This window comes from Mirounga angustirostris, unplaced genomic scaffold (assembly GCF_029215605.1).
Source record: "Mirounga angustirostris isolate CCGP_5_RB_7025 unplaced genomic scaffold, mMirAng1.0.hap1 SCAF_15, whole genome shotgun sequence".
Lineage (NCBI taxonomy): Eukaryota > Metazoa > Chordata > Mammalia > Carnivora > Phocidae > Mirounga > Mirounga angustirostris.
This window is the reverse complement of record NW_026991723.1, coordinates 73,547,832-73,574,664: the sequence shown is the minus strand read 5'-3', so window position 1 is coordinate 73,574,664 and position 26,833 is coordinate 73,547,832. Positions and strand designations below refer to the sequence as shown.

The window sequence follows — 26,833 nt, the reverse complement described above, 5'->3', positions numbered from 1 at the left end:
CATCCTAGACAAGCTGCCAGAACCTAAAGATAAAAATAAAATCTGGAAAGCCAGGGGAAAAGCAACCCATATGTGATAGAAAACAATTCTAATGATTGGTGACTTACTATCAGAAACTGTGGGGAACAGAAAACCGTAGATCAGTAGATCCTTCAAGTGGTATGGAAAAACAAAACAAAACCCTCCGACCTTGAATTCTGTATCCAACAAAAGTATCCTTCAAAAATGAAGGTGAAGGGACGCCTGAGTGGCTTGGTCGTTAAGCGTCTGCCTTCGGCTCAGGTCATGATCCCAGGTCCTGGGATCGAGCCCCGCATCGGGCTCCCTGCTCAGAGGGAAGCCTGCTTTTCCCTCTCCCACTCCCCCTGCTTGTATTCCCTTTCTCGCTGTTTCTCTCTCTCTGTCAAATAAATAAATAAATAAATAAATCTTAAAAAAAAATGAAGGTGAAGTAATGACATCTTAGATAAAAGAATTAAGAGAATTTATCCCCAGAAGACCATAATGTTTTTCAGGTTGAAAAAAATGATACCAAATGGAAACTCAGTTCTTCAGGAAGCACTGAAGAGCATGAGAAATAGTAAATATGTAAGTAAATATAAGACTATTTTAACCTCTTCATTTCTTTAAAATATTTAGGATTTTTAATTTTTTTAAAAAAGATTTTATTTATCTGACAGAGGAACAAGCTGGGAGAGCAGCAGAGGGAGAGGGAGAAGCAGGCTCTCCACTGAGCAAGGCTTGATCCCAGAACCCTGGGATCATGACCTGAGCCAAAGGCAGACTGACTGAGCCACCCAGGCACCCGCTTAGGGTTGTTTGAAACAAAACTTATAACATTGTCTTATGTGGATTGTAAGGCATTTAGATGCAATACATGTAACAATGCTAGCATGAAGAATGGGGGCAGGCCTATAATGTAGGAATGTGTCTAAATTTTATGTCATTTGGTACAATATCGACTTCAAGTAGACTATGAATGTCAAAGATGATAGAGCAATCCCTGGAGAAACCGCTGAAGAGTAAAGCAAAGGGGTATAGCCAGAAACATAACAGATAAATTTATGAACCTCTAAAAAGTATTTTAAAATTCATAATGGAAATAGGAAGGGAAGCACAGAAGAAGAAAATCAAAGGAGACAAACACACAAATAATAAGATGGTGGACCTAAATCCAATCTCAGCAATAATTACTTTAAAAGTTAGTGACCTAAACTCTCCAATGAAAAGGCAGAGATTTTCATAATGGGATAAAAAAGCAAGACCCAGTTTTATGCTCTGTACAAAGTCTAGACTTTAAAAAGACACAAAGAAGTTAAAATTAAATGGATTGAAATGATATATCATACAAATACATACAAAGGCATGAATGGCTATATTAATAGCAGACAAAACAGACTTCTCAATAAAAGTATTAACAGAGATAAAGAGGGCCAATTTAAAAAGATCAAAGGATTAATTCCTCAGGAAGACATAAGGTTCATGAACATTTATGCACCTAAAACAGGGTTCCAAAATACAAGAAGCAGAAATTGAAAAAACTGAAGAGAGAGATAAAAAATTCGACAGTCATAATTGGAGATTTTCACATCCTGATCTTGGCAGCTCATAGAACAGCTAGACAGAAAAATTAGTTAAGATAGGGGCTCCTGGATAGCTCAGTTGAGTGCCTGACTCTTGATTTCAGCTCAGGTCATGGTCTCTCAGAAGAGATTAGTGGGATAAACTATAGCTCAAGGTGCTATCGTGGTCCCAAGGTTATAACAGATAATTCATCATCTCACTTCCCCACTTTCCATTCTCAGCTAACATATGTCTCTGCTGACATAAGACACTGGCCATTATGCCCTTCTCAGACCTGAACCTGTACATCTTTTTATGGCACAATTGGGCAAGGGGTACCAAGTGGATCAATGCGTTCTTTGTTTTCTTCCCTGCCCACATTGTGTGATAGCACCTCACTTTCTACTGACGTCAGGGTTATTCACCTCTTCTAAGATAGTGATAACCTCCCTCTTGCCTGCTGGTTCCTGAACACAAAGAGCTCATACTTAGGCATCAGCCTGAAGTTCCTGTAGGGGATGCTGATGTAACAGTGGTGGATGCCATGTGCTTGCTTATTCCTGCTGTTCCTGAATGTTCCACTTGTATCTTAAAATGGATATTTTCTAAACCCACTTAATTAATGACTTGATGGTTTTGACAGATTCTACTTCATACTGGGTAGTTCTGGTGGAGTAGTCATTTAGTGTCCCATGGTCATGCATTCTGCCTTTACCTGGGTGCGATAGCCTGCCAGCAGATGTTTTACAAAAGCATCTAATCCTCCACCGCAGATGGGCTGGCCTTACTCCAAAATTTGAGGAGCCTATGTTGTTCTCCTATTGTGGCTTGCCACGAACTCCACATGGCGTCCATTCCCCACCACTGATAACCACCAATACCAAGGGTTAAATAAACATCAGCTGAATATGTATGTGAGAGTCTATTTCTGGACTCTCTGTTCCATTTATCTATTTATCTATTACATTAAACTGATGCCAATATTACATTAAATTGATTCTTGTAACTTTATACTAAGTTTTGAAGTCAGGTAAAGAGAGTAATCCCTCCCACTTTGTTTTTCTTTTTTAAAGTTGTTTTGGCACATCTTATATTTTGAGAGTATTGCCAAATGTCTGCCACCCATCTACATGTATGTGCGAACAATTCCATACTTGATTTCTTCATATTGGATAACATCAATTTAAAAATTTTTATCAATATGGAAAAGTTCATTGTTTAATTTACATATCTTTAATTATTATTGAGGTACCTGTCCTTTTTTCCATTGGATTTTTGATCTGTGTCTTTTTAGTTGTCTGAAGACATGTGTTTCATCGGAAATCAGTCTTTGACCTGCTTAAATTCTCTTGTGTGTTAAAAACAGCTTGTAACCTGAATTCTCATCTTTCTCTCCCTTAATATACAAGCTTCATGGTGTTTCTACTTCCTCAGTCACATTATACTTCAGTGCAGTTCGGTAGGGCTCTGTCTTCATCATTACTGTGACACAATTTCTAAAAAAACCACCTTGCTAATTATTAAATCCAAGGGACATTTTTGTCCTTATCTTAGTGGATTTTTGTTGCGTCTGATATTTGATGCTTCCCTCTTCCTTGAAAAATTTCACCATTAGTTCCTCTGACACCATTCTTCTTGATCTTCTGCGCCCTCCCTCTCTCCTCCTTTCCCATCGTCAGTTCCTCTTTCTTTTATCCCTCACCAGTTGAAATTTTCCAGGGCTCCACCCTAGGTGTCTTGTTTTTTCCATTGTATGTGCTTTCCCTGATTGATTGCATCTCTTTTCTATAATAATCTATAAGAACCACCAGCTTTAGATGCATTTTGATTATATTTTATTGATTGAAGGCAGTATTTATATTATAAATTTGTCTAAAAGTAAGTAGCTATCACACATCTGCTGCACATAAGATTCTACACATTTTTTTTTCTGATGTGCCTTATGCCATTTCCATGGATTGTCTGGCCATGTTCCCTCTCACCTTATAAGCCAGCTGAGAGTAGAGTGGAATATTAAACAGAACACCCACCCCCACCCCACCCCCACACAACATAATTAACCTGGAGTATTTGAACAGTAAGAATTATTTTCATTGCTTAAGTAAGATGAAATATCATAAGCTAGTGAGAGTGACATAAAAATTCACCAGAAAGTATTCTTAATGTAGATGTGTACAACTCTAAAGCAAGAAAGTACACTTATCTGGATTATGAAGTAAAACATCTTTCATTATTTTATCTATGTATTTTGTTCTATCTTGTTTATCTCTGTTCCTATCTCTAGGGTGATCCCACATCACAGATTGCCCAGAAGAGGTTTGGTGCCCCTTGTCCAGATATAGTTATTAATAGCACCTCTGTTCACTGTCAAAGCTGTCCTGGGTTGGATGACAAATTATATTGATATCTTTGTCTCTTTACCAACAGAAATTAATTGATGTTCAAAAGACATTCATTGAAGTGTAGTGTAGTGGCTAGGAGCATAAGCTCTGAGTTAGACTTTGGGAGTTTACATCTTGGCTATACCACTAACCTGCTATGTGACCTTTTGGTGCCTCAGATTCCTTCTCTGTATAAGAGGGATAATAATGGTTTCTCCCTCAGCATTAAATTAGATTAGGGGTCAGCAAACTTTTCTGTAAAAGAATAGATAGTAAGTCTTTTAGACTTGTTAGGCCATATGGTTTTTGTCACAACTACTCAACTCTACCATTAAAACACAAAAGCAACCACAGACAATATGTAAATGAATAAGCATGACTGTGTTCCAATAAAACTTTATTTATCAAAATAGACAACAGGCCAGATTTGCCTCAGGGCTGTAGATTGCAGACTCCTGAATTAGATTATACATGTAAAGGAGCTATTAATTTGGGGCCTCACAAAGCATAAGAACCTCCCTTGGTTTTTGGCATAGGATTTACCCCCAAAATAGGAGTGTGTGGGAATTCCTAAAAGAGGGAACCACCTGAACAAAGATGTAGGGGTGGGATTAGTCTTCTATCAAGTATGTAAGAAGTGGTATATAACTGCTTTTCTTCTGTTGAGACTTCCCTTCTTCACCTTGTTTTCCTGACAAACTCCTGCTCCCCTTCCAAGACTCAGGTTTTAAACTTTTTTTTTTAAGATTTTATTTATTCATTTGGCAGAGAGAGACACAGCGAGAGAGGGAACACAAGCAGGGGAAGTGGGAGAGGGAGAAGCAGGCTCCTGGCCAAGCAGAGAGCCCGATGCGGGGCTCGATCCCAGGACCCTGGGATCATGACCTGAGCCGAAGGCAGACGCTTAACTGACTGAGCCACCCAGGCGCCCCCCAAGACTCAGGTTTTAAAATCATGTCCTTAGTATCATGACAGCCCCTTCCCACACCCCCACCACTACCACCCGGTCCCTAACCTAGCTAGTTACCTCTTACTGTGCCCACCAGTCATGCTTCTGTCAGGTCACTCATCACACTACATTGTCATTCTCAGACTCTGAGCTCCTTCCTTGCATTACCAAGCATGACAAAAAATGAATGTGTGTGAGTGAAGGAAGGAATGAACTTTACATTATGGTGGAAGACTCAGTAGACATGAATATGTATTAAACCAAAAAAGGGAAACTAAGCTGATTCTGACAGTCTTGCCCTGAGTAGCTGTCAGACCCCAGGGGAGAAAAGACACAAACACTGCCAACCCCAGTGCCAGGCAGTGATGACTGAGACACAGGAAAGCATAGGAAGGCACAGATGCCAGGAAGCTCTGGAAAAAACTTAGAACAGGATATTGGAGCCCAGCTTTAAAGCACAAATAGAACTTTTCCTGACATAAAGTTGGGGAGGACATTCCAGAAGCATGATGTCCACTGTATCCGACTCAAAGAGCTGAGTCAACCCTGAGAATTAATTCATAGTGTCGTTCAGCATCAGTTAGGGTTGGATATTTTCTAGTAATGAGCAGTAGTAACTGAGTCGAATCAGGCAGCACCAAACCACAAGTGGTTAGAAGTGCTCCACTGACAAGAGCTAGAGGCAAGACTTTTATAGAAAAGACCTAGAAGCAAAGCAAGGAAATTATTTGATTGCCTATAGTTGAAGCAGGTGTCTTATTTGGGAAAGCCTCGTTTGTGATTGTCCTTAGGTTTTGATTTCTTAACCTTGAGGCATTTACAGGCTTAGGTTTGGGTTTGCTAAGGCATTAGAACCACCTCAGTCTAATAGCCTCCTTATTTAATTTAACATTAATAATGCTACTATATGGTATTTATTATTTTTTAAAAACTGCATGGGTTCTGAAGTGCTTTTCATTGACACTGACGCTGAAATTTTCTTCTTTATGTCAGCAAACATTGAAATACCCAAACGAGTATTTCATAATCTTCTCCTTTACAAATGAGAGACCTGAGGGAAAGCAGCTGGCCCAAAGCCACAGAGCAAGTTCAAGACCAGGTTCAGAAGACCTAGGGGTTCTGAATCATCCTACGGAGTTTATCCTCAATCATTTCCCCTCTGCTGCTATTTGATGTGTCTTCAGCAGGGGCAGAGTCTCCCCATCCCAATCTGGGAAAGCATTCCCAGAAGAGGACATTTGAATTTCATTTTCCAGGATGGCAGGCTGGAGGTCACCAGATGAAAGCATTCTGACTTTCCCTCTCCCAGGGCTCTCTCTCAGGGAGTATACTGCTCCATCCTGACTTTTCCACCTCAGTTAAAACCTAAATTAAATAACCTCCCTCAGGGCGCCTGGGTGGCTCAGATGGTTAAGCGTCTGCCTTCGGCTCAGGTCATGATCCCAGGGTCCTGGGATCGAGTCCCGCATCGGGCTCCCTGCTCCTTGGGAGCCTGCTTCTCCCTCTGCCTCTCTCTCTCTCTGTCTCTCATGAATAAATAAATTTAAAAAAATTAAATAAATAAATAAATAAATAAATAAATAACCTCCCTCAGTACGCATACTATTATCATTACTATACCTAACATTGGGAAAGTGAGGCAATGTGTTGTAGATCAACTGACTCGGGCTGAGACTCATGCTCCTCGTTTGCTTAATAACAGGAGCGGCTCTTCCTCTTTCCCCACCCTGCTTCCCCATCTTTATTTGCACCTTGCGCTGAGTTTCCATTTTCTACACATCTTAGCTGGAGAGATTCCCTGACTCCATCCTCAGAGACCTGGGATTTTTTCCTACTTCATGTTTTTGCTCCCGCATTGTCCCAGTACATCTTTTCAGTAGCTCCCGTATCCCAGTTCTAACTTCCCTTTCTCTTAGCATTCTCTGCTGTACGGCGCCAACATCTACTCGAAATATGGCGCCTCCCACTCCGACACACTTCCCGCTCACTAGGCGCGGCCATATTAATCCCCCCGGCTCCGGCCGACTAAACACCCGGTAAGTCTCGCGATAGAAGCAGGTCGCGGGCTGCCCTGCTTCCGCCGTTAACACCGGAGAGTCCGGAGCGCTGGCGGCGGAGGGGGCGGCCCTAGCGCTCAGCTGAGGGCCCTGCAGGCGAGGCTGTGAGTTGAGGGTTCCGGTCTTCAGGAAAGGAAGTTTCAGTCCCTGGCTGCGGTGTTGGGAGTAAGGGCATCATGTTTGATCAGCGACAGAGCATCTCTAGCGGTCCGTAATTTTCGGTCTTAATTGTGGTTATTGATTAAACAGCCCCGCTCAAAATAGTGATTGCCGCCACGTGGAGATCGGTATTTAGTGGTGCTGCCGGTAGTGGACTCTGAGGGGGTTCAGCGGCTGATTGGGAATTTGTGGGACTAGTGATTGAGCGTGTCTGTGTGATTCTGCGTCTCTCAGAGTCCCGGATTGGGGTCACATGGATATCAACGGTTGGGTCCTGAAGGCAGATACCCATTTTTAGGGTTATTTTGGATCAGTGTGTGGGGGTTGTAGTGGGCTACTGTTAGGAGCCTATTTGGTAGCTTGGGGAGCAGATGGCTCGCGACCAGGGATTGGGGCTCCAGCCCTGAATAATAAATAGCTTGCATTCAGGCTGCACTCCACACATATTGTGTGCTGGGTTTTCTTGTATGGGTTTTATGCATGTAAGGGTATGAGAGTCAGGGGAGAGTTCCCATCCTGCCCCCGGAGGTTTTGTTTCCACCCTTGGATCTGTCTGGTGAATGGACTTCAGGCAGTTTATATTCTCTACTACTGTCTTTTAGCTAGCTAAGTACTTCAAGCCGAAGTCTCTCAAAAACCCTTTCTCAAAGCTGTGCCTTTTCCCTTTGCCTGTCTTTCAATCCATGTGCTCTCTCTGGATAATTTCAACCACACTCATTCTATCAGCTTCCGCCTTTAAAAGTATGACTTGCCAGTCTATAGCACCAGCCCAGACATTTCTAACACGCTCCAGATTCACAGTAGACAACTGTCTCCACATCTCTGTGAGGTTTACTCACAGGATCTCAACCTTAACGTGATGGCAGTAGACAATAGCATCTTCCTTCTCCATACTTCACCTGCTAATCCTACTATGTTCATCATTATGAATAACGTCACTCACTCATCTTCTAGGTGGCCATAGTACAAATCCTGGAGACATCTAGTTTTCTCCCCACCCTTCTCCCCATGTTGGATCAATCTTCTGATCCTGGTGATTTTGCCTCCCTGACATCTCTCCAGTTTGTCCTCCCCATTCCCACTGCCATGGTCTTAGTTCAGGCTTCATCATCCCTTGCCTTAAACCTCTATCAGGAAAACCCAGTGTCAGAGTGTTGGACACTATGGGCAAGTCAAAGGAAGGAATAGCTGAGTCTATCCAGGAGACATTTGAAAAGGCTTTCTAGAGGAGGTGACATTTGAACTGAGCCTATACATTTGAAGTGGTCCTATAAGTCTGTGGATGAGAGTGACTGTTACAGCTTATTGAATTTATTGAGCTAGTGAATTGTGCCCTTTAGAACTTCCTTGATAGGAGTTTGGGTTAAGAGGTCAGTAGAATAACCGCTGCTAAAAAGTAACAGTTCATTCTAGAAAAACTGGAAAATGAAAATGCTAAATATAACCCAATAGAAATCACTTGTAATTCTACCACCCAAAGGTAACCATAACATTTTGATGTATGTCCTTTCACACACTTTTTTTCTTTCAAATATATTTCTTTTCAATATATTTGTTGTTTTATAACCTATTTTCTTGCTTTGTAATACAACAAGACCCTTTTTCCAAGTCTGTAAATACTTTTCTAAGATAATTTAATGGCTGTCTAGTATTCTATACTTTGATAACCGATGTAACCAATCCCTATTGTTGAACATCTAGGTGGTTTCTACTTTTTAAGTGATCAAACAGCATCGTGATGAATATCCTTGCAGATATATCTTTATGTACATCCATGCTTATTTTTTTAGGATAAATATCTAATTATAGATTTATGGGGTCAAAGGAGGAGAAACTTCTTAAACATACAATGGGATACACATCTATAAAGATAAAACAGACCATGGCCTGACCCTTTCAGAACTGTAATAGGTTGATGTTATCAGAGCATAATCTTATGTGGTCCCTCAAAGGAAACTTTGAAAGGGGCAGTCTCTGAAAGGTAGTCTTTTATGTAGTTGGTTATAGGAATTTCTAGGCTCATAGTTCTGGGAATCACAGGGCAGGCCCAGATTCTCAAGGTGGTCTTCTTTTTATCCCCTCCCTGCCCATCCCAGCTCTATCTTTACCGATATCTGCACCTTCTGAAGAGCAACAGAAAATGACCAATTCTCAGGTAAGTGAGTTATTTATATCCCATATTATTTTCCATTGTATTTGAGGCAGTTTAAAAGAATTAATTCAGTTAAATGAAAAAATGTAAATAGAGATCTGGGAAAATAGAAAATCTAGACCAAATAATGTGTGAAATATAGTCATACAAGTTATAAGATCTTTTATAGTTATTGAAGTTGAGCATATCATCTACAATGATAGGATTTATATAACACATTAAATATGATATTTTCTTGAGGGAAGTAAAGAATTTTTGGCATTTAGGTTTGAAATTATTCTCTTGATGCATACATATGGTGTAGTAGACAGTGTCTTTAACATTTACCAACCCATGATAAATACCATAGGAGGCCTCCCTATAGCTGTTTCTTAAGTCATTTCTCAAAATAACTACAGGGCATCATAACAAGGCAGAATTCAATTTCTGGGCAGTAAAATCATGGGGCCCAGGTACATAGCTGTCAAAAAATCTGTCTTGATCCATGAATAAAAGTTTGTGAAATTGGTCCAAGGAATTAATACTATTAAAGGTCATAATAGTATCAATTTTAATTTGCAGTTTTTAACCAATAAATAATGAAATATTTTTCCTTTAAAATGCAATAGGTTGGGGTGCCTGGGTGACTCAGTTGATTAAGTGTCTGCCTTCGGCTCAGGTCATGATCTCAGGGTCCTGGGATAGAGTTCCGCATCGGGCTCCCTGCTCAGTGGGGAGTCTGCTTCTCCCTCTTCCTCTGTGCTCTCGCTCTTTCTCTCTCTCAAGTAAATAAATAAAATATTTTTTAAAAATGCAATAGGTTGAGAGCCTCAAAGTGTATTATCAGGTGAGTATGCTTCATGGATAGTGGAAATCAAGTGAATTTGCTCATTTCTGTTGGTTTATCACTCAGCTAAACATTGCTAGCAAGCATCTTAGTGGTTGTGATTGTCATATGGTTTTAAATGTTTTTATTTGAAGATATGTATCTAATTTTTATCTATCATGTTCCATTGGTTATACCCACTATGTAGCACACAGTTTCAGTATAGTAGTCTTCAAAGTGGGGAGCATCCATTCCTTAGATGTGCAAGGTGATCCCCTGAGGTATGGGGAGAAAAGAACTACCTACATATCTTTTTTTTTTTTAATTTTAGAGAGAAATGAGTGAGAGAGCACGGGTGGGGGGAGGGGCAGAGGGAGAGGGAGAAAAAGAATCTCAAGCAGACTCCCTGCTGAGTGCAGAGCCTGACACAAAGGGCTCAATCTCAGGACCCTGAGATCATGACCTGAGCTGAAATCAAGAGCTGAAATCACTCAACCAACTGAGCTACCCAGGCGCCCCTACCTACATGTCTTTTTAATGACCATATCTCAGTATTGAAATAATTTATGTTTTTTTAAAAAGGTATATATTATTGATGTGTGCACTTTTTTTTTTTTTAACTGAAAAATGTCTCATCAAGAGTCACCTCATTAGAACAAAAGACACTCCTGTCATCCAGGAAATTCTAAGGATTTTAGGAGTTCTGTGTCAGGAACCAGACAGAGTCAAAGAACAAATATTAGAGCAAAAGATGCTCGCCACACCTTTATTCCTTAGGAAATTTTAAGGGTTTTGGGAATTCTGACTAGGAGCCAGGGATGAAGACCAAAATATGTATTTCTTATCATATCACAGTATCCAGTCTCTGATTTTAGAAGTTTGGGGAGGGGCGCCTGGGTGGCTCAGTCGTTAAGCGTCTGCCTTCAGCTCAGGTCATGATCTCAGGGTCCTGGGATCGAGACATGCATCAGGCTCCCTGCTCCGCGGGAAGCCTGTTTCTCCCTCTCCCACTCCCCCTGCTTGTGTTCCCTCTCTCACTGTGTCTCTCTCTGTCAAATAAATACAATCTTTAAAAAAAAAAAAAAAGAAAGTTTGGGGAATACTGGGTTATGTACCTGTAATTCTGCACCCATTTCCAATGTGTGGGGTTTCTTCCCCATACCACCAGGCAATCAATCTCTGACACCAGCTGGCTGTCCTGCAATTTGGCTCAATTTTGACACTATCCACTTGGAGATAGTGTCAGATCCTATAGGTCAAGGGCTCGGTCCCACAAGACTGCCCTTCACTTCAGATGCCAATCACAAGTCCAAGTTGTTGCCTCTGCTTTGGACTCACTAGGTATAAATCAGAGGTTCCCACAACCCCCTCCTTTGGTTCTATTAATTTGCTAGTGTAGCTCCTGGGAGTCAGGAAACCAATTTAAACACTTGATTGCCAGTTGATTACAAAGGATATTAAAGGATACAAATCAACAGCCAAGGAAGAGATACATAAGACAAGGTCCTGAACAAAGAAGCGTGGAGTCCAAGGTTTGGCACCTGGCATCTGTCACGTGGAAACATTCTGGTAGCCCTCTGAACTCTCTCGGGTCTTTCTAGAGGCTTCATGATGTGGGCATAATCAATTAAATCATTGGCCATTGGTGATGGATTGAACCTCCAGCCCCACCTCCCTCCCCCCAAATCAGGAGTGGGACTGAAAGTTCTGTCTACTCTTGGTTGGTGCCTCTGGTGACCAGCCACCCCCTCCTTAGGTGCTTTCCAAAAGCCATGTCATTATCATAGCAAAAGGCACCTTTATCGCCTTCATCACAGGAAATTCCAAGGGTTTTAGGAGCTCTATGCTAGGAAATACAAAGACCAAATATATATTTCTTATTCTAAATCACATTATCAGTACTGTTGGTACTAAAACCGAACTAACATGAGTTTACTCTTTGGTGAGTCACAGATAGAAACTACACCAGGGAGAGTTATCTCACAAAGGAAACTTAAACTAAAGTTAATTTGGGCCAATAGAATTTTTGTGGTGAAATATAAAATTTGCCATTTTAACCATTTTTAAGTGTGCAATTCAGTGGTATTATGTTTGCAATTTGTGAATCCATCACCACTCTCTGTTCCCAAACCTTTTTCATCATCCCGAACAGAAACTCTGTACCCATTGAGCAATAACTCCCATTTTTCCCTTACCCCCACAGCCCTTGGTAAACTCAAAAACTACTTTCTGGCTCTATGAATTTGCTTACTCTAGGTATTTCATAGAAGTGGAATCGTATGAAATTTGTCCTTTTGTGTCTAACTTACTTCACTTCGCATGTTTTTGAGGTTTATCTACGCGGTAGCATGTATCAGAACCTCATTCCTTTTTATGGCTGAGTAATATTCCATTATATAAACACATTTTGTCTATCCCTTCATCTGATGGACACTCAGGTTGTTTCTACCTTTTGGCTTTATTGTAAATAAAGCTGCTATGAATTGCCTACAAGTATCTCTTTGAGTACCTGTTTTCAAATCTTGGGTATATACCTCTGTCAACCAAAATTCCTGGAACGCAGAGGTTTAGTCAGAGGCAAGGGAAAGCTTTATTGCCATACAGTGTGTAAACCAGGGAGATCGCAGCCTTCAGCTACAACCAAAAGTGTGCTCTGAAGGGGAAGGTTTATGTTTGGGGTTAAATAGGCAAAAACTGCAAGTTCTGTGCCCTTATCCAGGTTGGTCAGACTGCAGGCCTAAGCTGTAACCTGTCATCCTAAGGAGTAGAATGACAAACAGGATACAGCCTGCTATTCCTGGTGGCAGCATCAGGCTGTGGCAGCCACGGAGAACATGGTAAGATGTGTTGCAAGGGATTTTATGGATTTTGTTGACTTTTGTGCAGGTTTGTCACCTCATGATATGCTAACTGGTTTTGTTTCCCATGGTCATTTGGGCAGGTTAAAACTGTAGTTTCTCTCCCTTGACATGAAGGACTCCATCTTGTCTTTCAGCTGGTGTTGTCCAATTATTGGGGTCTTTTTTTTTCACCTAGCGGAATTGCTGGGTTATATGGTAATTCTACATTTAACTTTTGGAAGAACTGCCCAAGTGTTTTGTGTAGCAGCTGCACCATTTTACATTCCCACCAGCAGCCTATGAGGGTTCCAGTTTCTCCACATCCTCACTAACACTTGTATTTTCCATTTTGTTGATTATAACCATCCTATTAGGTGTAAAGTTGTATCTCCTTGTGGTTTTGACTCGCATTTCCCTAGTGACTAGTAAGGTTGAGCATCTTTACATGTGCTTATTGTCCATTTGCATATCTTCTTTGGAGAAATGTTTATTGAAAACCTTTGCCCATTTTTAAATCAGATCATTTGTCCTTTTACTGTTGGACAAGTAGATTCCACTTCTCTCCTCCCCCCAGACCTGCTCGCTCTTACTTTCTGGACTTGAGTGGGATGCCAGTTGCTTAGCCTGAAACCCAAGCGCTCTTAGTTGATTACTCTCCTTCCCTCATCTTCCCACTGTCTTTCAGATACATCTTAGTTGGATTTGATCAACATCAAATTTAAAAATTGAATTCTCTTATTGAGGTGGAACCTAATCATGGTTTGAAAAATAAGTAAAAACAAAGTAATACTTTATTACTAACTGGTCATAAGTTATTCTGTTCTTCTTATTTCTAAGTAGGTATTTAAAAAAATAAATTGACCAAATTAAATATTGCTTACATTTTATTGTCTTCATTTTAGTTTAAACTTTAAAAACAATGGTTTTGTTGTATTTAATTTTTATAAGTTCTTTAAGGGAAAATGCCAACATACACAAAAATTTAGAGAACAGTTTAATAAACCCCTGTGTTTCTTCTTATATTTTCAGCGATTACCAGTGTTTTTCCAATCTTGTCTTTCCCCTCTTACTTCATTTGTTCTCTAGAGTTTTTTGTTTGTATTTTTTTATTTTTAAGTAGGCTCCATGCCCAGTGTGGAGCCCAGTGGAGGCTTGATCTTAACGACCTTGAGTTCAAGACCTGAGATGAGATCAAGAGTCAGATGTTTAACCAACTGAGCCACCCAAGCACCCCTGTTCTCTAGAGTATTTTAAAGCAAACCCCATAAATGACATTTCATCAGTATATGCTTGTTTTGCAGATTTTGTTATCTTCGTTTTAGGAACTGATACTGGTTTTCCCTTTAGTGGTTTCCTTTTAAAATCATTTATTTAAGTAAAAGAGTTGTTAAAACTATTAAGTCAAAGATAGTGTGAGTGACATGCAGATACATAAAAATTGTGAAAACAGTAAATGAATAAATGATGTCTGAGCATTATTCCAAAGGTACGAACAGTTCCTTGAATTTGCCATGTTCTTTTTCTCGTCCCCATCGCTTTTTTCTTTACTCATTTCTCCATCTAGAATGATCTTTCTCCCTCCTCCATACCTTACTGGAGTTTACACTATTCATTTTTTTTTTTTAAGATTTATTTATTCATTTGAGAGCGAGAATGAGAGAGAGTACATGAGAGGGGGGAGGGTCAGAGGGAGTAGCAGGCTCCTTGCTGAGCAGGGAGCCCGATGCGGGACTCGATCCCAGGACTCCAGGATCATGACCTGAGCCGAAGGCAGTTGCTTAACCAACTGAGCCACCCAGGAGCCCTTTTTTTTTTTTTTTTTAATTTATTTATTTGAGAGAGAGAATGAGAGACAGCACGAGAGGGAAGAGGGTCAGAGGGAGAAGCAGACCCCCCGCTGAGCAGGGAGCCTGATGTGGGACTCGATCCCAGGACTCCAGGATCATGACCTGAGCCGAAGGCAGTTGCTTAACCAACTGAGCCACCCAGGCGCCCTACACTATTCATTTTTAACACTTCAAAAAAAGTATTTTATCTTTACTTTAAAAAATTTTACATTTTTCATTATTCATTTTGCATAACTGTATATCACCTACAAAACCCATCTCAACTTCCCCAAATAGAATCATTTCTTCTTTCCCATTTCTATTATAACCCATTTAACACCCAATAGCATTTATATATTTACTTGTTTGTCTCCATCTACTATTCTGTAAACTTCCAGTGTTTTCTTCATGTTTGTATTCTGACCATCAAATAGTGCAGGTTGTGTTGTGGCCTAATACGTGCTTATTGCTGGAAAGAGAGGATGAATGGTTTCTCAATAGCAGAGTTTTTCTAATAGGAGTTCTGCTTCTCCCACATAGTAAAACTGGCCTCATAGTAAACATCTTCTTTAATTTATTATGATGAACTCTGCATGATTAAACATCTTTTACACATCACCCAGTGTTTTTCACTTTAGATTGAACAGGAATGTCCTGTTACAGGGATTTGTGTCACTCAAGGATGTGACTGTGGACTTCACTTGGGAGGAGTGGCAGTACCTGGACTCTGCTCAAAGAAACTTGTACAGGGATGTGATGCTGGAGAACTATAGCAACCTTGTTTCAGTGGGTAAGAACATCTCTCAGAGGGTACTGGATATTAGTTATCTGCTGCTGCATAACAATTACTTCAACATTTAGTGGCTTAAAACAAACAGTTTAGTTTGGAAGGGCTTAGCTGGGTGGTTCTGGCTTGTGGTCTCCCGTGTGGCTGGAATCAGATGTGAGCAGGGGCTGCAGTCATCTGAAGGCTTGACGGAGAGTGTAGGATCTGTTCCTAAGATAACTCACATGGCTGTTGACAGGAGCCTTCAGCTCCTTCCTCACCATGGGGGCCTGTTCTCACGACATGACAAACTTCCGCAGAGAGTGATCCGGGAGAGCCAGGAGGAAGTCACAGGGCCTTTTGTGACCAGGTCTCTGAAATCACAGACCATCACCTCTACCTTACTGTGTTTATTAGAAATAGTTATCAAGTCCAGCCCATGCTTAAGGGAAGGAAAGGACTTTTTGAAGGGAGGAATGCCAAGGAATTTACGAACATATATTAAATCCACCATAGTACCCAATTGACTACCTTTCCTTTCTTATTTACTAAAAGCTGCTGGGTCTCTGCATGTTTAATGAGCTTCATTTCAAACTATAAAGGTCAAAAGAATATTGATTTTGAGTACCAAATACACCATTGGACTTGGATGAAAAGAGAATGGGTGCTGCATCCTGCTCATTCTTTGAGGGTTAAAGACAATGGGCTGTGCCCAAGTTCTTAGTTTTTATAGATTAATTGAAATAGAACATATGTAGTAAAGTGCTCAAACCTTAAATATACAGATTGATGCATCTTTTTCCTATGTTATTTAACCACCGCCCAGATCAAGGTGTAAAACATTTCAGGCACCCTAGCAGGCTCCCTTTGACCCCTTGCCATTTATCTCCTCAGAGATAACAACTTGTGGCTTCTATCACCATAGATTAGTTTTGTCTGTTCTTGAACTTCATGTAAGTGTAATCACTGTAATTGTCTGGCATCTTTCATTTAACATAGTGTCTGTGGAATTCATCCATGTTGTTGCACATGACAATATTTGTTCTTACTGTTGCACCATATTCCATTTAACGAGTATAGGGTAATTCATCAACTTATCCATTCTGTTGATAGTTATTTGGCTTATTTCAGACTTGGGTCATTGAATAAAGCTGTTTTGGACTTTCTTTTTTTTTTTAATCTTCTTGTTCTGTGTTTTTGTCTTTGTCTTTTTTTACTTTTTCTATGGACATTCTTATATGCATGTTCTAGTGGAAATAAGTATTTTATTTCTATTGGGAAATTTCTGGGTCATGGAGTACATGTATATTTAGCTTTAGTAGATACTACCAGACAGTTGTCCATAGAGGTTATACCAATTTATTTCCTACTAGCAATATATGAGAGTTCCATCAACATCTGATAATGTTAGTCTTTTTAATTTTAGCTATTCTGGTGCATATGTGGTGGGCTTGAGTTCTAGGATGGTTGGATGTCCACTAATGGCCAAGTCCTGTATCATTTCCCATAAACAGGATGTCAGTCTCTGAAGTCAGATGTAATCTCATTGAAGCGAGGAGAACCATGGATGAAGGAGGAAGAAATCTCAAGTTGGGCCTACTCAGGTAAGTGAGAACCTGGCATATGGGAGACAGGGATGTAAGATTAATCCTGATTAATGAGACATTTATCTTTGAAATATTTTTTAGGAAATCATTCTTTAAGGTCATAGATGTCTAGAAATGGCTGAAGACAGTTGGTGTGGGATTGTCAAATACCTAAATAACACTGCTACATATCTAACAACCATGCAATCCATTTTCTTTGCTTAACTTTTAGAGAGAGAGAGAAGTAACCCCCTTACCTGTACTTTGGATCTTATTTATGCCCATGTCATTTAGGACATTTCTTAGTTAACCTCTCTTTGGCTAACATCTTCAGCACCCTATTCTTCCAGAATGGGCTTATATTCCTCCCTTTATGCATTTCCCCAGTCTTAGATATGCCCTCTATCAAAGTAACTTATTGAATGATATTCATATCCTTTATAATTACCTTGTTTTTCTCACCTTCTTTCAGTGTGATATGTCTTAGAGTTATAATCTTATGCTTTGTGTTTTTAAATTTTTCAGATACTCCAGTAATATAAATACTACTTTGCCTTCTTCTTTTTCTCCTTTCTCTGTGACCATTTTTACTGGATTTTTTATGTTATTTTTATTATGTTGGCTGTTTTCCTGCCTTTTTCAGTGCTGCTTATTAAATTCTCCTTACCCCCTATATATATACAATGGAATATTATGCAGCCATCAAAAGGAATGAGATCTTGCCATTTGCAACGATGTGGATGGAACTGGAGGGTGTTATGCTGAGCGAAATAAGTCAATCAGAGAAAGACATGTATCATATGACCTCACTGATATGAGGAACTCTTAATCTCAGGAAACAAACTGAGGGTTGCTGGAGTGGGGAGTGGTGGTGGGAGGGATGGGGTGGCTGGGTGATAGACACTGGGGAGGGTATGTGCTATGGTGAGTGCTGTGAATTGTGCAAGACTGTTGAATCACAGACCTGTACCTCTGAAACAAATAATGCGATATATGTTAAGAAAAAAAAGCAGAAGAAGATAGCAGGAGGGGAAGAATGAAGGGGGGAAATCGGAGGGGGAGATGAACCATGAGAGACGATGGACTCTGAAAAACAAACTGAGGGTTCTGGAGGGGAGGGGGGTGGGAGGATGGGTCAGCATGGTGATGGGTATTAAAGAGGGCACATTCTGCATGGAGCACTGGGTGTTATGCACAAACAATGAATCACGGAACACTACATCAAAAATTAATGATGTAATGTATGGTGATTAACATAACAATAAAAAATTAATAATAAAAAAAGAAATTCTCCTTACCCCCTGCCCACACCTCATAATTTAATCTTTCATTCCCCCCCCCAAAGTTTAACCAATTCTTTTTCATCACTCCATTTTTTGTTTATTTGTTTTTTTCTTTTTTAAATAAGTTCTGATTCATGGTGGTTTTCCATGACCTGAAATGCTTGTTTGAGTATATTTAATTCTGTTTAGAGTTCAGACAAAATTTTATTTTGCTTTATGGCTAGTTTTCTTTTTGGTTTTGGTTTGACAAGGGACAATTTCCTCTGTTGATAGCTGCACAAATTCATTTCCTGATTTTCTGTAGTAGTTCTCTATGGACCATATATTTCTTTGTTCATTTTTATTACATTACAGTATTTTCATAAGATTTTTAAATATTATGGAGTCCTTCTCTGTTAATATAGCAGGGCCTTTCCCTCCTTCCTTTCTTTTGGATTGAAGAGGAGTTTCGGCTTTTCTGGTTTTGTGGTTCTCTTTGTCTTCCAGGACCCTGAATTTCCCTTGTTTTCTTTCCCCATTAACACCACCCAATTATGAGCAGGTATTTCTTCCTTCCTTTTTTGCCTTTTTTCCCCTCTCTCTGAAACTGCCTATTCTTCAAACTCAGTTTCCCCCTTTTAATAGAGCCTGTCCCATCCCATGCTTTTTGTGTCATCTGACTCTTTAAGATGAATGTACTTGGAAAGCCCTACCCTGTAGTTGTGCTTCTACCTGGTTACTTATAAAATATTTATGAATATTGTTATATTTAGTGTGGATTTAATCTTTCTGCTGGTCACTTCAACTCACCTTCAGTCTCCTTTGCTAGCATCCTTCCTCTGTCTTTCCTGAAATGATTTTTTGATCTGCTTCTGCTCTTCACAGAGCCTTGTGGTGGATTGGCCCTGGTGCCTCGTGGAACTTTGACACTGAGTTCATCACCTCTTCTTTTTCCATTGCTCCCTTACTCACTTCTTTTTCTTTTAGGTCTGTTTCTTCTTCTGTCTTTGAGTTTTAAGGTCATATTCTTACATTTCAAAACTGATTGCACTCATTATCAGATTTCTATCTGTTTCTATTAAAATGAAGAGCTTTATTTGTTTTTTATTTTTGTGCTTTGTTTTGTATTCTTCAGAGCTCAAGAGTGAAGTAACATCATTTACACTTGGGCTTTTTTCAGACTTTTGTATTAGACCCAAGATGAAAGAATTAACACCATGGAAGAGCATTTCTGAACAAGTGATACTTCATAACATGATTGTATACTCAACTTCTGAAGATTGGAGACTTGAAGATGAGATAAATCACCAGGAAAACCAAGACAAGCTTTTGAATCAAGTTGCATTCATTAGCAATAAGCCACTAACTGAGGAGATAGATCATGAATGTAACAATGTACTGGGGAAAGGGATTCATCTAAACAGAACATCTAATGAACACATCGGAGCCTTCATGCAGAAGTCACACCTCTTTGTACAACCAAAAATTCTAACCAGTGAGAAATCATATAAATGTATTCAGTGTGGGAAGGCCTTCAGTGGAAAGTCAGGACTCATTGCACATCAGAGAATTCATACTGGGGAGAAACCATACAAATGTAATGAATGTGAAAAAGCCTTTATTCAGAAGTCACAACTCACTGTACATCAGAGAATTCATACAGGAGAGAAACCCTATAAATGTGGTGAGTGTGGGAAAGCATTCATCCAGAAGTCAAACCTCATTATTCATCAGAGGATTCACACAGGGGAAAAACCCTATGAATGCAAGGAATGTGGGAAAGCTTTCATCAAGAAGTCAACACTTAGTATTCATCAAAGAGCTCATACTGGGGAGAAACCATATGAATGCAGTGACTGTGGAAAAGCCTTCATCTGGCAGTCACAGCTTGTTGTACATCAGAGAACTCATACTGGGGAGAAACCCCATGGATGTAAAGAGTGTGGAAAAGCCTTCAACAGGAAGTCAGAACTAAGTGTACATCACAGAATTCACACTGGAGAGAAACCCTTTGAGTGTAGTGAATGTAAAAAAGCCTTCATTAAAAAGTCAGATCTCATTGTACATCAGAGAACTCACACTGGGGACAAAAGGTATCAATGCTGTGATTGTGGGAAAGCCTTTATCCGGAGCTCACAGTTCATTGAACATCAGAGAATTCATACTGGGGAGAAACCCTATGAATGCAGTGAATGCAGAAAAGCTTTTATCCAGAAATCACAACTCACTGTTCATCAAAGAATCCATACTGGGATGAAGCCGTATGAATGCACTGAGTGTGGAAAAGCCTTTAGTAAGAAGTCACACCTCACTGTACATCATAGAATACACACTGGAGAAAAACCCTATGAATGTAGTATTTGTAGAAAAGCTTTCAGCAAGAAATCTACTCTGACTGTTCATCAGAGAATTCATACGAAACAGAAACCCTTTTAATGGAATGAGAAAACTTAAATGATTAAAATTTCATCACACATCATAGAATTCACAAAGTCTAAAAACTCTATGAATATACTAAACATGGGAAGCCTTCCACAATAGCTCCCAAACTATTAAGCACCAGAAAATCCATACTGAGAAGCAAGTTTGAAAAATCATGTATCCAAAAAATTATATTGGACATCTTGGTTCAGCCTAATAGTAAGTTTTTTAAGTATGTAGAAAAATCTCAACCATAGGTGATTGGCTTGATCACATGTGGTGCAAATTTTTTAAACGACTGAGCTACCCAGGCATTCCAAGGTACAAATTTTTTTAATGAGTGAGTACAGCTGATCATTGAACAACATGGATTAGGGTCCCCCTGTGCAGTTGAAAATTCATGTATAACTTTTAACTCTCCAAAAACTTAACTACTAATAGTCTATTATTGACTGGAAGCCTTACTGGTAACATGAACAGTCAATCAACACATATTTTTATGTAATATGTATTGCATACTGTATTCTTACAATTAAATGTGCTAGAGAAAAGATGTTATTAAGAAAGTCATAAGGAAGAAAAAATAAATTTATAGTACTGTACTGTATTAATAAAAAAAAATCCATGGACCTGCACAGTTAAAACCTGTGTTGTTCAAGGGTCAACTGCAAATTGATTAATCAGGACAACAAAGTGACTACTGTATGTGATCATTCTACAAGTGATGTAGAAATGGCATTCATAACCCAAATTATCTGTCATTTGGAAGTGAATATGGATCTTTGCACCTGCCTTACTTTCCACACTAAACGACACCATTTTCCCCACGTCTTAAAAAACATAAAAGGATAAATTGTAACTAAATAACAAATAGATCTTCCCCCACTCTTTCTTAAGGTATATAGAATTAAGAGAAGATGAAGCCAGTGCATTTATAGAGACATCAAAAGTTAGTGGTAGAGGGGCGCCTGGGTGGCTCAGTCAGTGAAGTGTCTGACTCTCGATTTCAGAACAGGTCATGATCTGAGTCATGGGATCAAGCCTCACATTGGGCTCCGTGCTCAGCAGGGAGTCTGCTTGAGATTCTCTCCATCTCCCTCTGCCCCTCCCCCCTGTGCACTCTCTCTCTCCCTTGCTCTCAAATAAATCTTAAAAAAAAAGTGGTGGACTTTTAAAAATATCACTTGGTGTAAAGCATATAGTTAAGAGAGACATTAAACAACAGGCAAAGCAGGCAGTGATGTGGCTGTAAGCAATGTTGGCGTATTCAACACATGATAAAAATAGTTCTACACAAAGAAATTCCTGTTCCTAGTCTTGTTTCAACTCATAGGACTTATGTGAGTACTGGTATGCATAGCTTGGGATCTTTATATCCTTGTGATTCTTAGAATTGAATTTTTTTAAGCTTCCTTTATTGGATATTTCTGCCACACACACATTCTGCTAAGCACTTTGACATGTATTTTCTTATTTAATCCTTAGAGCAAATATATGAAACTGAGATTATTACCATTTTATAGATGAGGCAAGTGGAGCCCAGAGAGGTGCCCTGATTCAGCTAAAGCTATGGGCCTGGTAAGTGGAGGGCTGAGATTCAGATCAGCCTCTTAGCCTCCACAGGATTCTGTCCCACTCGAGACAAGCAGGACTGAATGTAATGTCACTTCAGCTCCAGACAGAATTGAATTGAATTTGACTGGACATCATATGGTATTCTGTATCCTGTCCCTACATTATGTTAAATAAATTAACAAGAAAAATGCATTTCAAAGGAGGTATTAAGTTTTAGTGTCTTACATGTAGAAGCTCTTAGAGGTATATTTTGAGATATTGGTTCAGGGATACCTGTTTTGCTGCCCTATACATTTTTTTGTGATCAGTCTGAACATAGAAATTATACTATTATTTTATAATTTGTTTGAAAAAAATTGTTTTGTTGAGTTGTCATTTTATCATCACTAATAACTTTTCTTACAAATTCTATTATCCAGGGCATCCTTTCCTTTTCAAGCACAATAACTTAACCTTATGTAAGTTGTAAATATTCATTGTGAAGCAATATTAGGAAAAGAAGGATTGATAGCAAAAAACCTTTTTCAGTCTTTCCTTGAAATGAAGGTGAAGCTGATACACCATAGAGCTTGATCCTAAATTTTTTTTTTTAAGATTTTATTTGACAGAGAGAGACACAGAGAGAGAGGGAACACAAGCAGGGGGAGTGGGAGAGGGAGAAGCAGGCTTCCCACGGAGCAGGGAGCCTGATGCGGGGCTCGATCCCAGGACCCTGGGATCATGACCTGAGCTGAAGGCAGATGCTTAACGACTGAGCCACCCAGGCGCCCCTTGATCCTAAATTTTTAATCAAACATTTTTTCTTAGATTTTAAATTAAAAATGTTTTAAAATTGAAAACGGTCAACAGCAGCCATGATTTTCACTGTAAATCTTAACTTTCAAATAATTTATTTTTTTAAGATTTTATTTAGAGAGTGAGTGTGAGCTGGGGGAGGGGCAGAGGGCGAGGGAAAGAGAATCTCGAGCAGACTCTGTGCTGAGTGTGGAGCCCAATGTGGGGTTTGATCTCATGACCCTGAGATCATGACCCAAGCCAAAATCAAAAAGGGACACTTAACCGACTTAGCTACCCAGGCACTCCACAAATAATAATTTTAAACTAAATAGTGAATTGCAGTCATGTAATTCTTTTATTAGTCATTTTTTAAGTCACTTTTGAAGATAAATATTTAGCTGTTAAGTAAATGTAGGACATTCATTTTCTAAACACGTCAGAAACTAAACTATTAATGTGTATCTCGCCTTCATTGTTGTCATCTTGGAAACTATATGATAATACCGCTTGTGCAGCCAATAATTTGTGGAATTCCTGTCTATTAGAACTTCTTTCAGATCTAGTTTGCCTGTCAGGCCTCATATGAAACTATGTAATATTTTCAGAGAGCCTTCCATAATTAGAATTCATTGTTTTTCTCGCCCTTATCCTTCCTATCATCCCGTTAATTCTGTGCATGACTTCAGGAAGAAGAAGGCTTTGCCCCTTCTATAGTCATTTCAAGTCTCAGGTGCTTAGGAGATTCAATATCTCTATTTTCAATGTTTTGCCTTCTATTTAATGGTTTCTTATACATAGCTAGTATTGCCATTAACATAAGATAAGTAGGAAATTTTAGTGTTTTTTTTTTTTTAAGGATGTTACTTATTTTGAGAGAGAGCATGAGTAGGGGGAGGAGTGGGGGGAGGAGCATAAGGAGAGGGACAAGCAGACTCTGCACTGAGTGTGGAGCCTGACGCGGGCCTTGATCCCACGACCCTGAGATCATGACCTGAGCCAAAATCCAGAGTCGATGTTCAACTGACTGAGCCACCAGGCGCCCCCCAGGTTTTTTTTTTTAACTTGCCTCCTAATATGTTGTTATCTGAGCCTATTTACTTGTATACTTCAGTAGTATTACTAATAGATATTTCTTGGGTACTATGAATTAATTAGGTACTGGTCTCCTTAAACAACTGGAATTTAAGAGATTACACAAGATACCATGACTCATATCTAAGGACTCTGAAACATGCTATATATAAACATATTTTGGAGTTTTCAGGCAGAGTTAAAAGTTGAAACAAGTGGAACTACCCTAGTAATTCTGAAAATATGGTTTTAAATGGTTTGGAAATTAAATAATTAAAATGTTAACATGCTTGCTATTGAGATGTTAATGCTTACTTTAAGTTTTATATGCTGCTGGTCACACAAATGCTTAGGTATTATGTTTATTTCAACTTCAAGTTATCACAGTTACACACTTCACAGTCTAATCTACCCTACTTTGGACATTCTTAGGGTATAACAGAACAAAATGGCATTATGTAAATGTGAGTGGGTAGGATGGGAAAGAGGCACACCATGGAATTTTTTCTGAAAAGGTAGAGAAAACTGAATTTCCATTTGTTAGCCTAGGTAGAGATGAGTCACAAGAGAAATTAGAAAATGTTTAGATAATATTGAATGAAAATACAATATGTCAGAATTGAGGAGATAGATTATGAATGAAACAATGTGCCGGGAAAAGGAATTCATCTGAACAGAACATCTAATGAACACATCAGAGCCTTCATGCAGAAGTCACACCTCTTTGTACAACCGAAATTCTAACCAGTAAGAAATCATATAAATATATTCAGTGTGGGAGAGCCTTCAGTGGAAAGTCAGGACTCATTGTGTGTGTGGGTATTGGGGATGTCACTAGACCAGAGCTTAGAATAAAATTTATAATTTTAAATGATTTATTAGAAAAGAAGGAATGTGTAAAATCAATTATTTAAGTTTCCATCTTATGAAGGTAGAAAGATATGAGCAAATGATACCCCAAAATAAGTAGGAAGATATAAGTATAAATGGAAGAGCACAAATCAATGAACTAGAACAGGGATCAGACTATAGGCCAAACCTGGCTAGTGGCCTGTTCCCATACAGGCCTTAAACTAAGATTCATTTTTACATTTTTAACGAGTTATAAAACACACAAACCAAACAAAAAGAAAAGAAAAAAAGAATAAAACAGAGACTACACAACAGAAACCATAGGTGGATCACAAAACCTAAAATATCCACTATCTGGCCCTTTACAGAAAAATGTTCGCCAATTCCTAAACCAGAGCATATGCAAACAAAAATCAATGAGAACAAAAGGTGATTCATTGAAATAATCAATATAATTGGTAAATCTTTGGATAGACTGATCAAGAGAAATAGAAGACAAAAAGTACTAGTAGGAATAAAGGAGGTGGCACCACTATTTTATAGTCAAAAAGATGATACAGAGTTATTAATGACTTTTACTTCGAAAATTTGACAACTTAGGTAAAATGGAAGATCTCCTTGAAATAGCATAAGTTACCAAAACTGAGTAAAGAAGAATTAGAATGCACAAATAGCCCTATACTGATTAAAGATATTGAATTTGTAATTTAAAATCTTCCCTGAAAGAAAATTATGGGTCTAGAGGCTTCACTGGGGCATTCTATCAATATTTAAGGAAGAAATAATACTAATTCTTCAAAAACTTTAGAAAGTAGAGGAGGATTAACATTTTCCAACTCATCATATTGGATCAGTATTACCCTGAAACCAAAACCAGATGAAGACATTATAAGTAAAGAAAATTACAAGCTGATATCCCTGATAACTGTAGATGTGAAAATTGCTTTAAAATTAATATTTTTGAGGGGCACCTGGGTGGCTCATTCGGTTAAGCATCTGACTCTCAGCTCAGGTCTTGATCTCAGAGTCATGGGTTCAGGCCCCAGGTTGTGAGTTCATGCCCAGCATGGAGCCTAGCTTAAGAAAATATTTTGAATCCACCAGTACATAAAAAGTGAACTATGTCCTGACCAATTGGAGTGTATTCCAAGAATGCAATATTTTATTTAAATAGCTAATTATCCATCCATGTAGTTCACCAAATTTTTTTTTGATGAGGGGAAAAACATTCCCATAGATGTAGAAAAAGCATTTGACAAAATTCAACATCCATTTGTGATGAAAACTCAACAAATGAACAACAGATGGTAACTTCTCTACTTCAACCAGTTTCATGGTTACTTCTTTCTACATAAGATTAGAAACCAATCAAAAATATCTGTCCTCATTTTTTTTCAAGATTTTATTTGTTTATTTGACAGAGACACAGCGAGAGAGGGAACACAAGCAGGGGGAGTGGGAGAAGCAGGCTTCCCTCAGAGCAGGGAGCCTGATGCAGGGCTTGATCCCAGGACCCTGGTATCATGACCTGAGCCAAAGGCAGATGCTTAACAACTGAGCCACTCAGGCGCCCCGTCCTCATTTTTTAAAAAGATACTTATTTATTCCAGAGAGAGAGAATGGGTTGCGGGGGGGAGGAGCAGAGGGAGAGGGACAAACAAACTCCACACTGAATGTGGAGTCCAACTCAGGGCTCAATCCCAGGACACCAAGAACATGACCTGAGCTGAAACCAAGAGTCAGATGCTTAACTGACTGAGCCACCCAGGCACCCCCTCATTTTTATTCAAC

The 26,833-nt window shown here is 39.2% G+C and overlaps 1 protein-coding gene across 2 annotated transcripts in view; it reads left to right on the top strand.

Moving 5' to 3' along the window:
* Positions 1-6,969: 6,969 nt before the first annotated feature.
* Positions 6,970-26,833, top strand: part of LOC123849914 (zinc finger protein 674-like) — a 30,871-nt gene continuing 11,007 nt past the window's right edge. The window contains exons 1-5 of one of the 2 annotated variants that reach the window (XR_010407696.1): positions 6,970-7,157; positions 9,206-9,264; positions 15,396-15,522; positions 17,013-17,102; positions 19,482-20,986. Coding sequence is in view for 1 of the 2 variants with exons in the window: in XM_064579395.1 (XP_064435465.1) it covers positions 7,127-7,157; positions 9,206-9,264; positions 15,396-15,522; positions 17,013-17,102; positions 19,482-20,782 (1,608 nt within the window). In the remaining variant the exon portion in view is untranslated. Of the gene's footprint in view, positions 7,158-9,205; positions 9,265-15,395; positions 15,523-17,012; positions 17,103-19,481; positions 24,487-26,833 lie in introns of those variants that run through there. The other variant, XM_064579395.1, reaches the window with a different exon arrangement.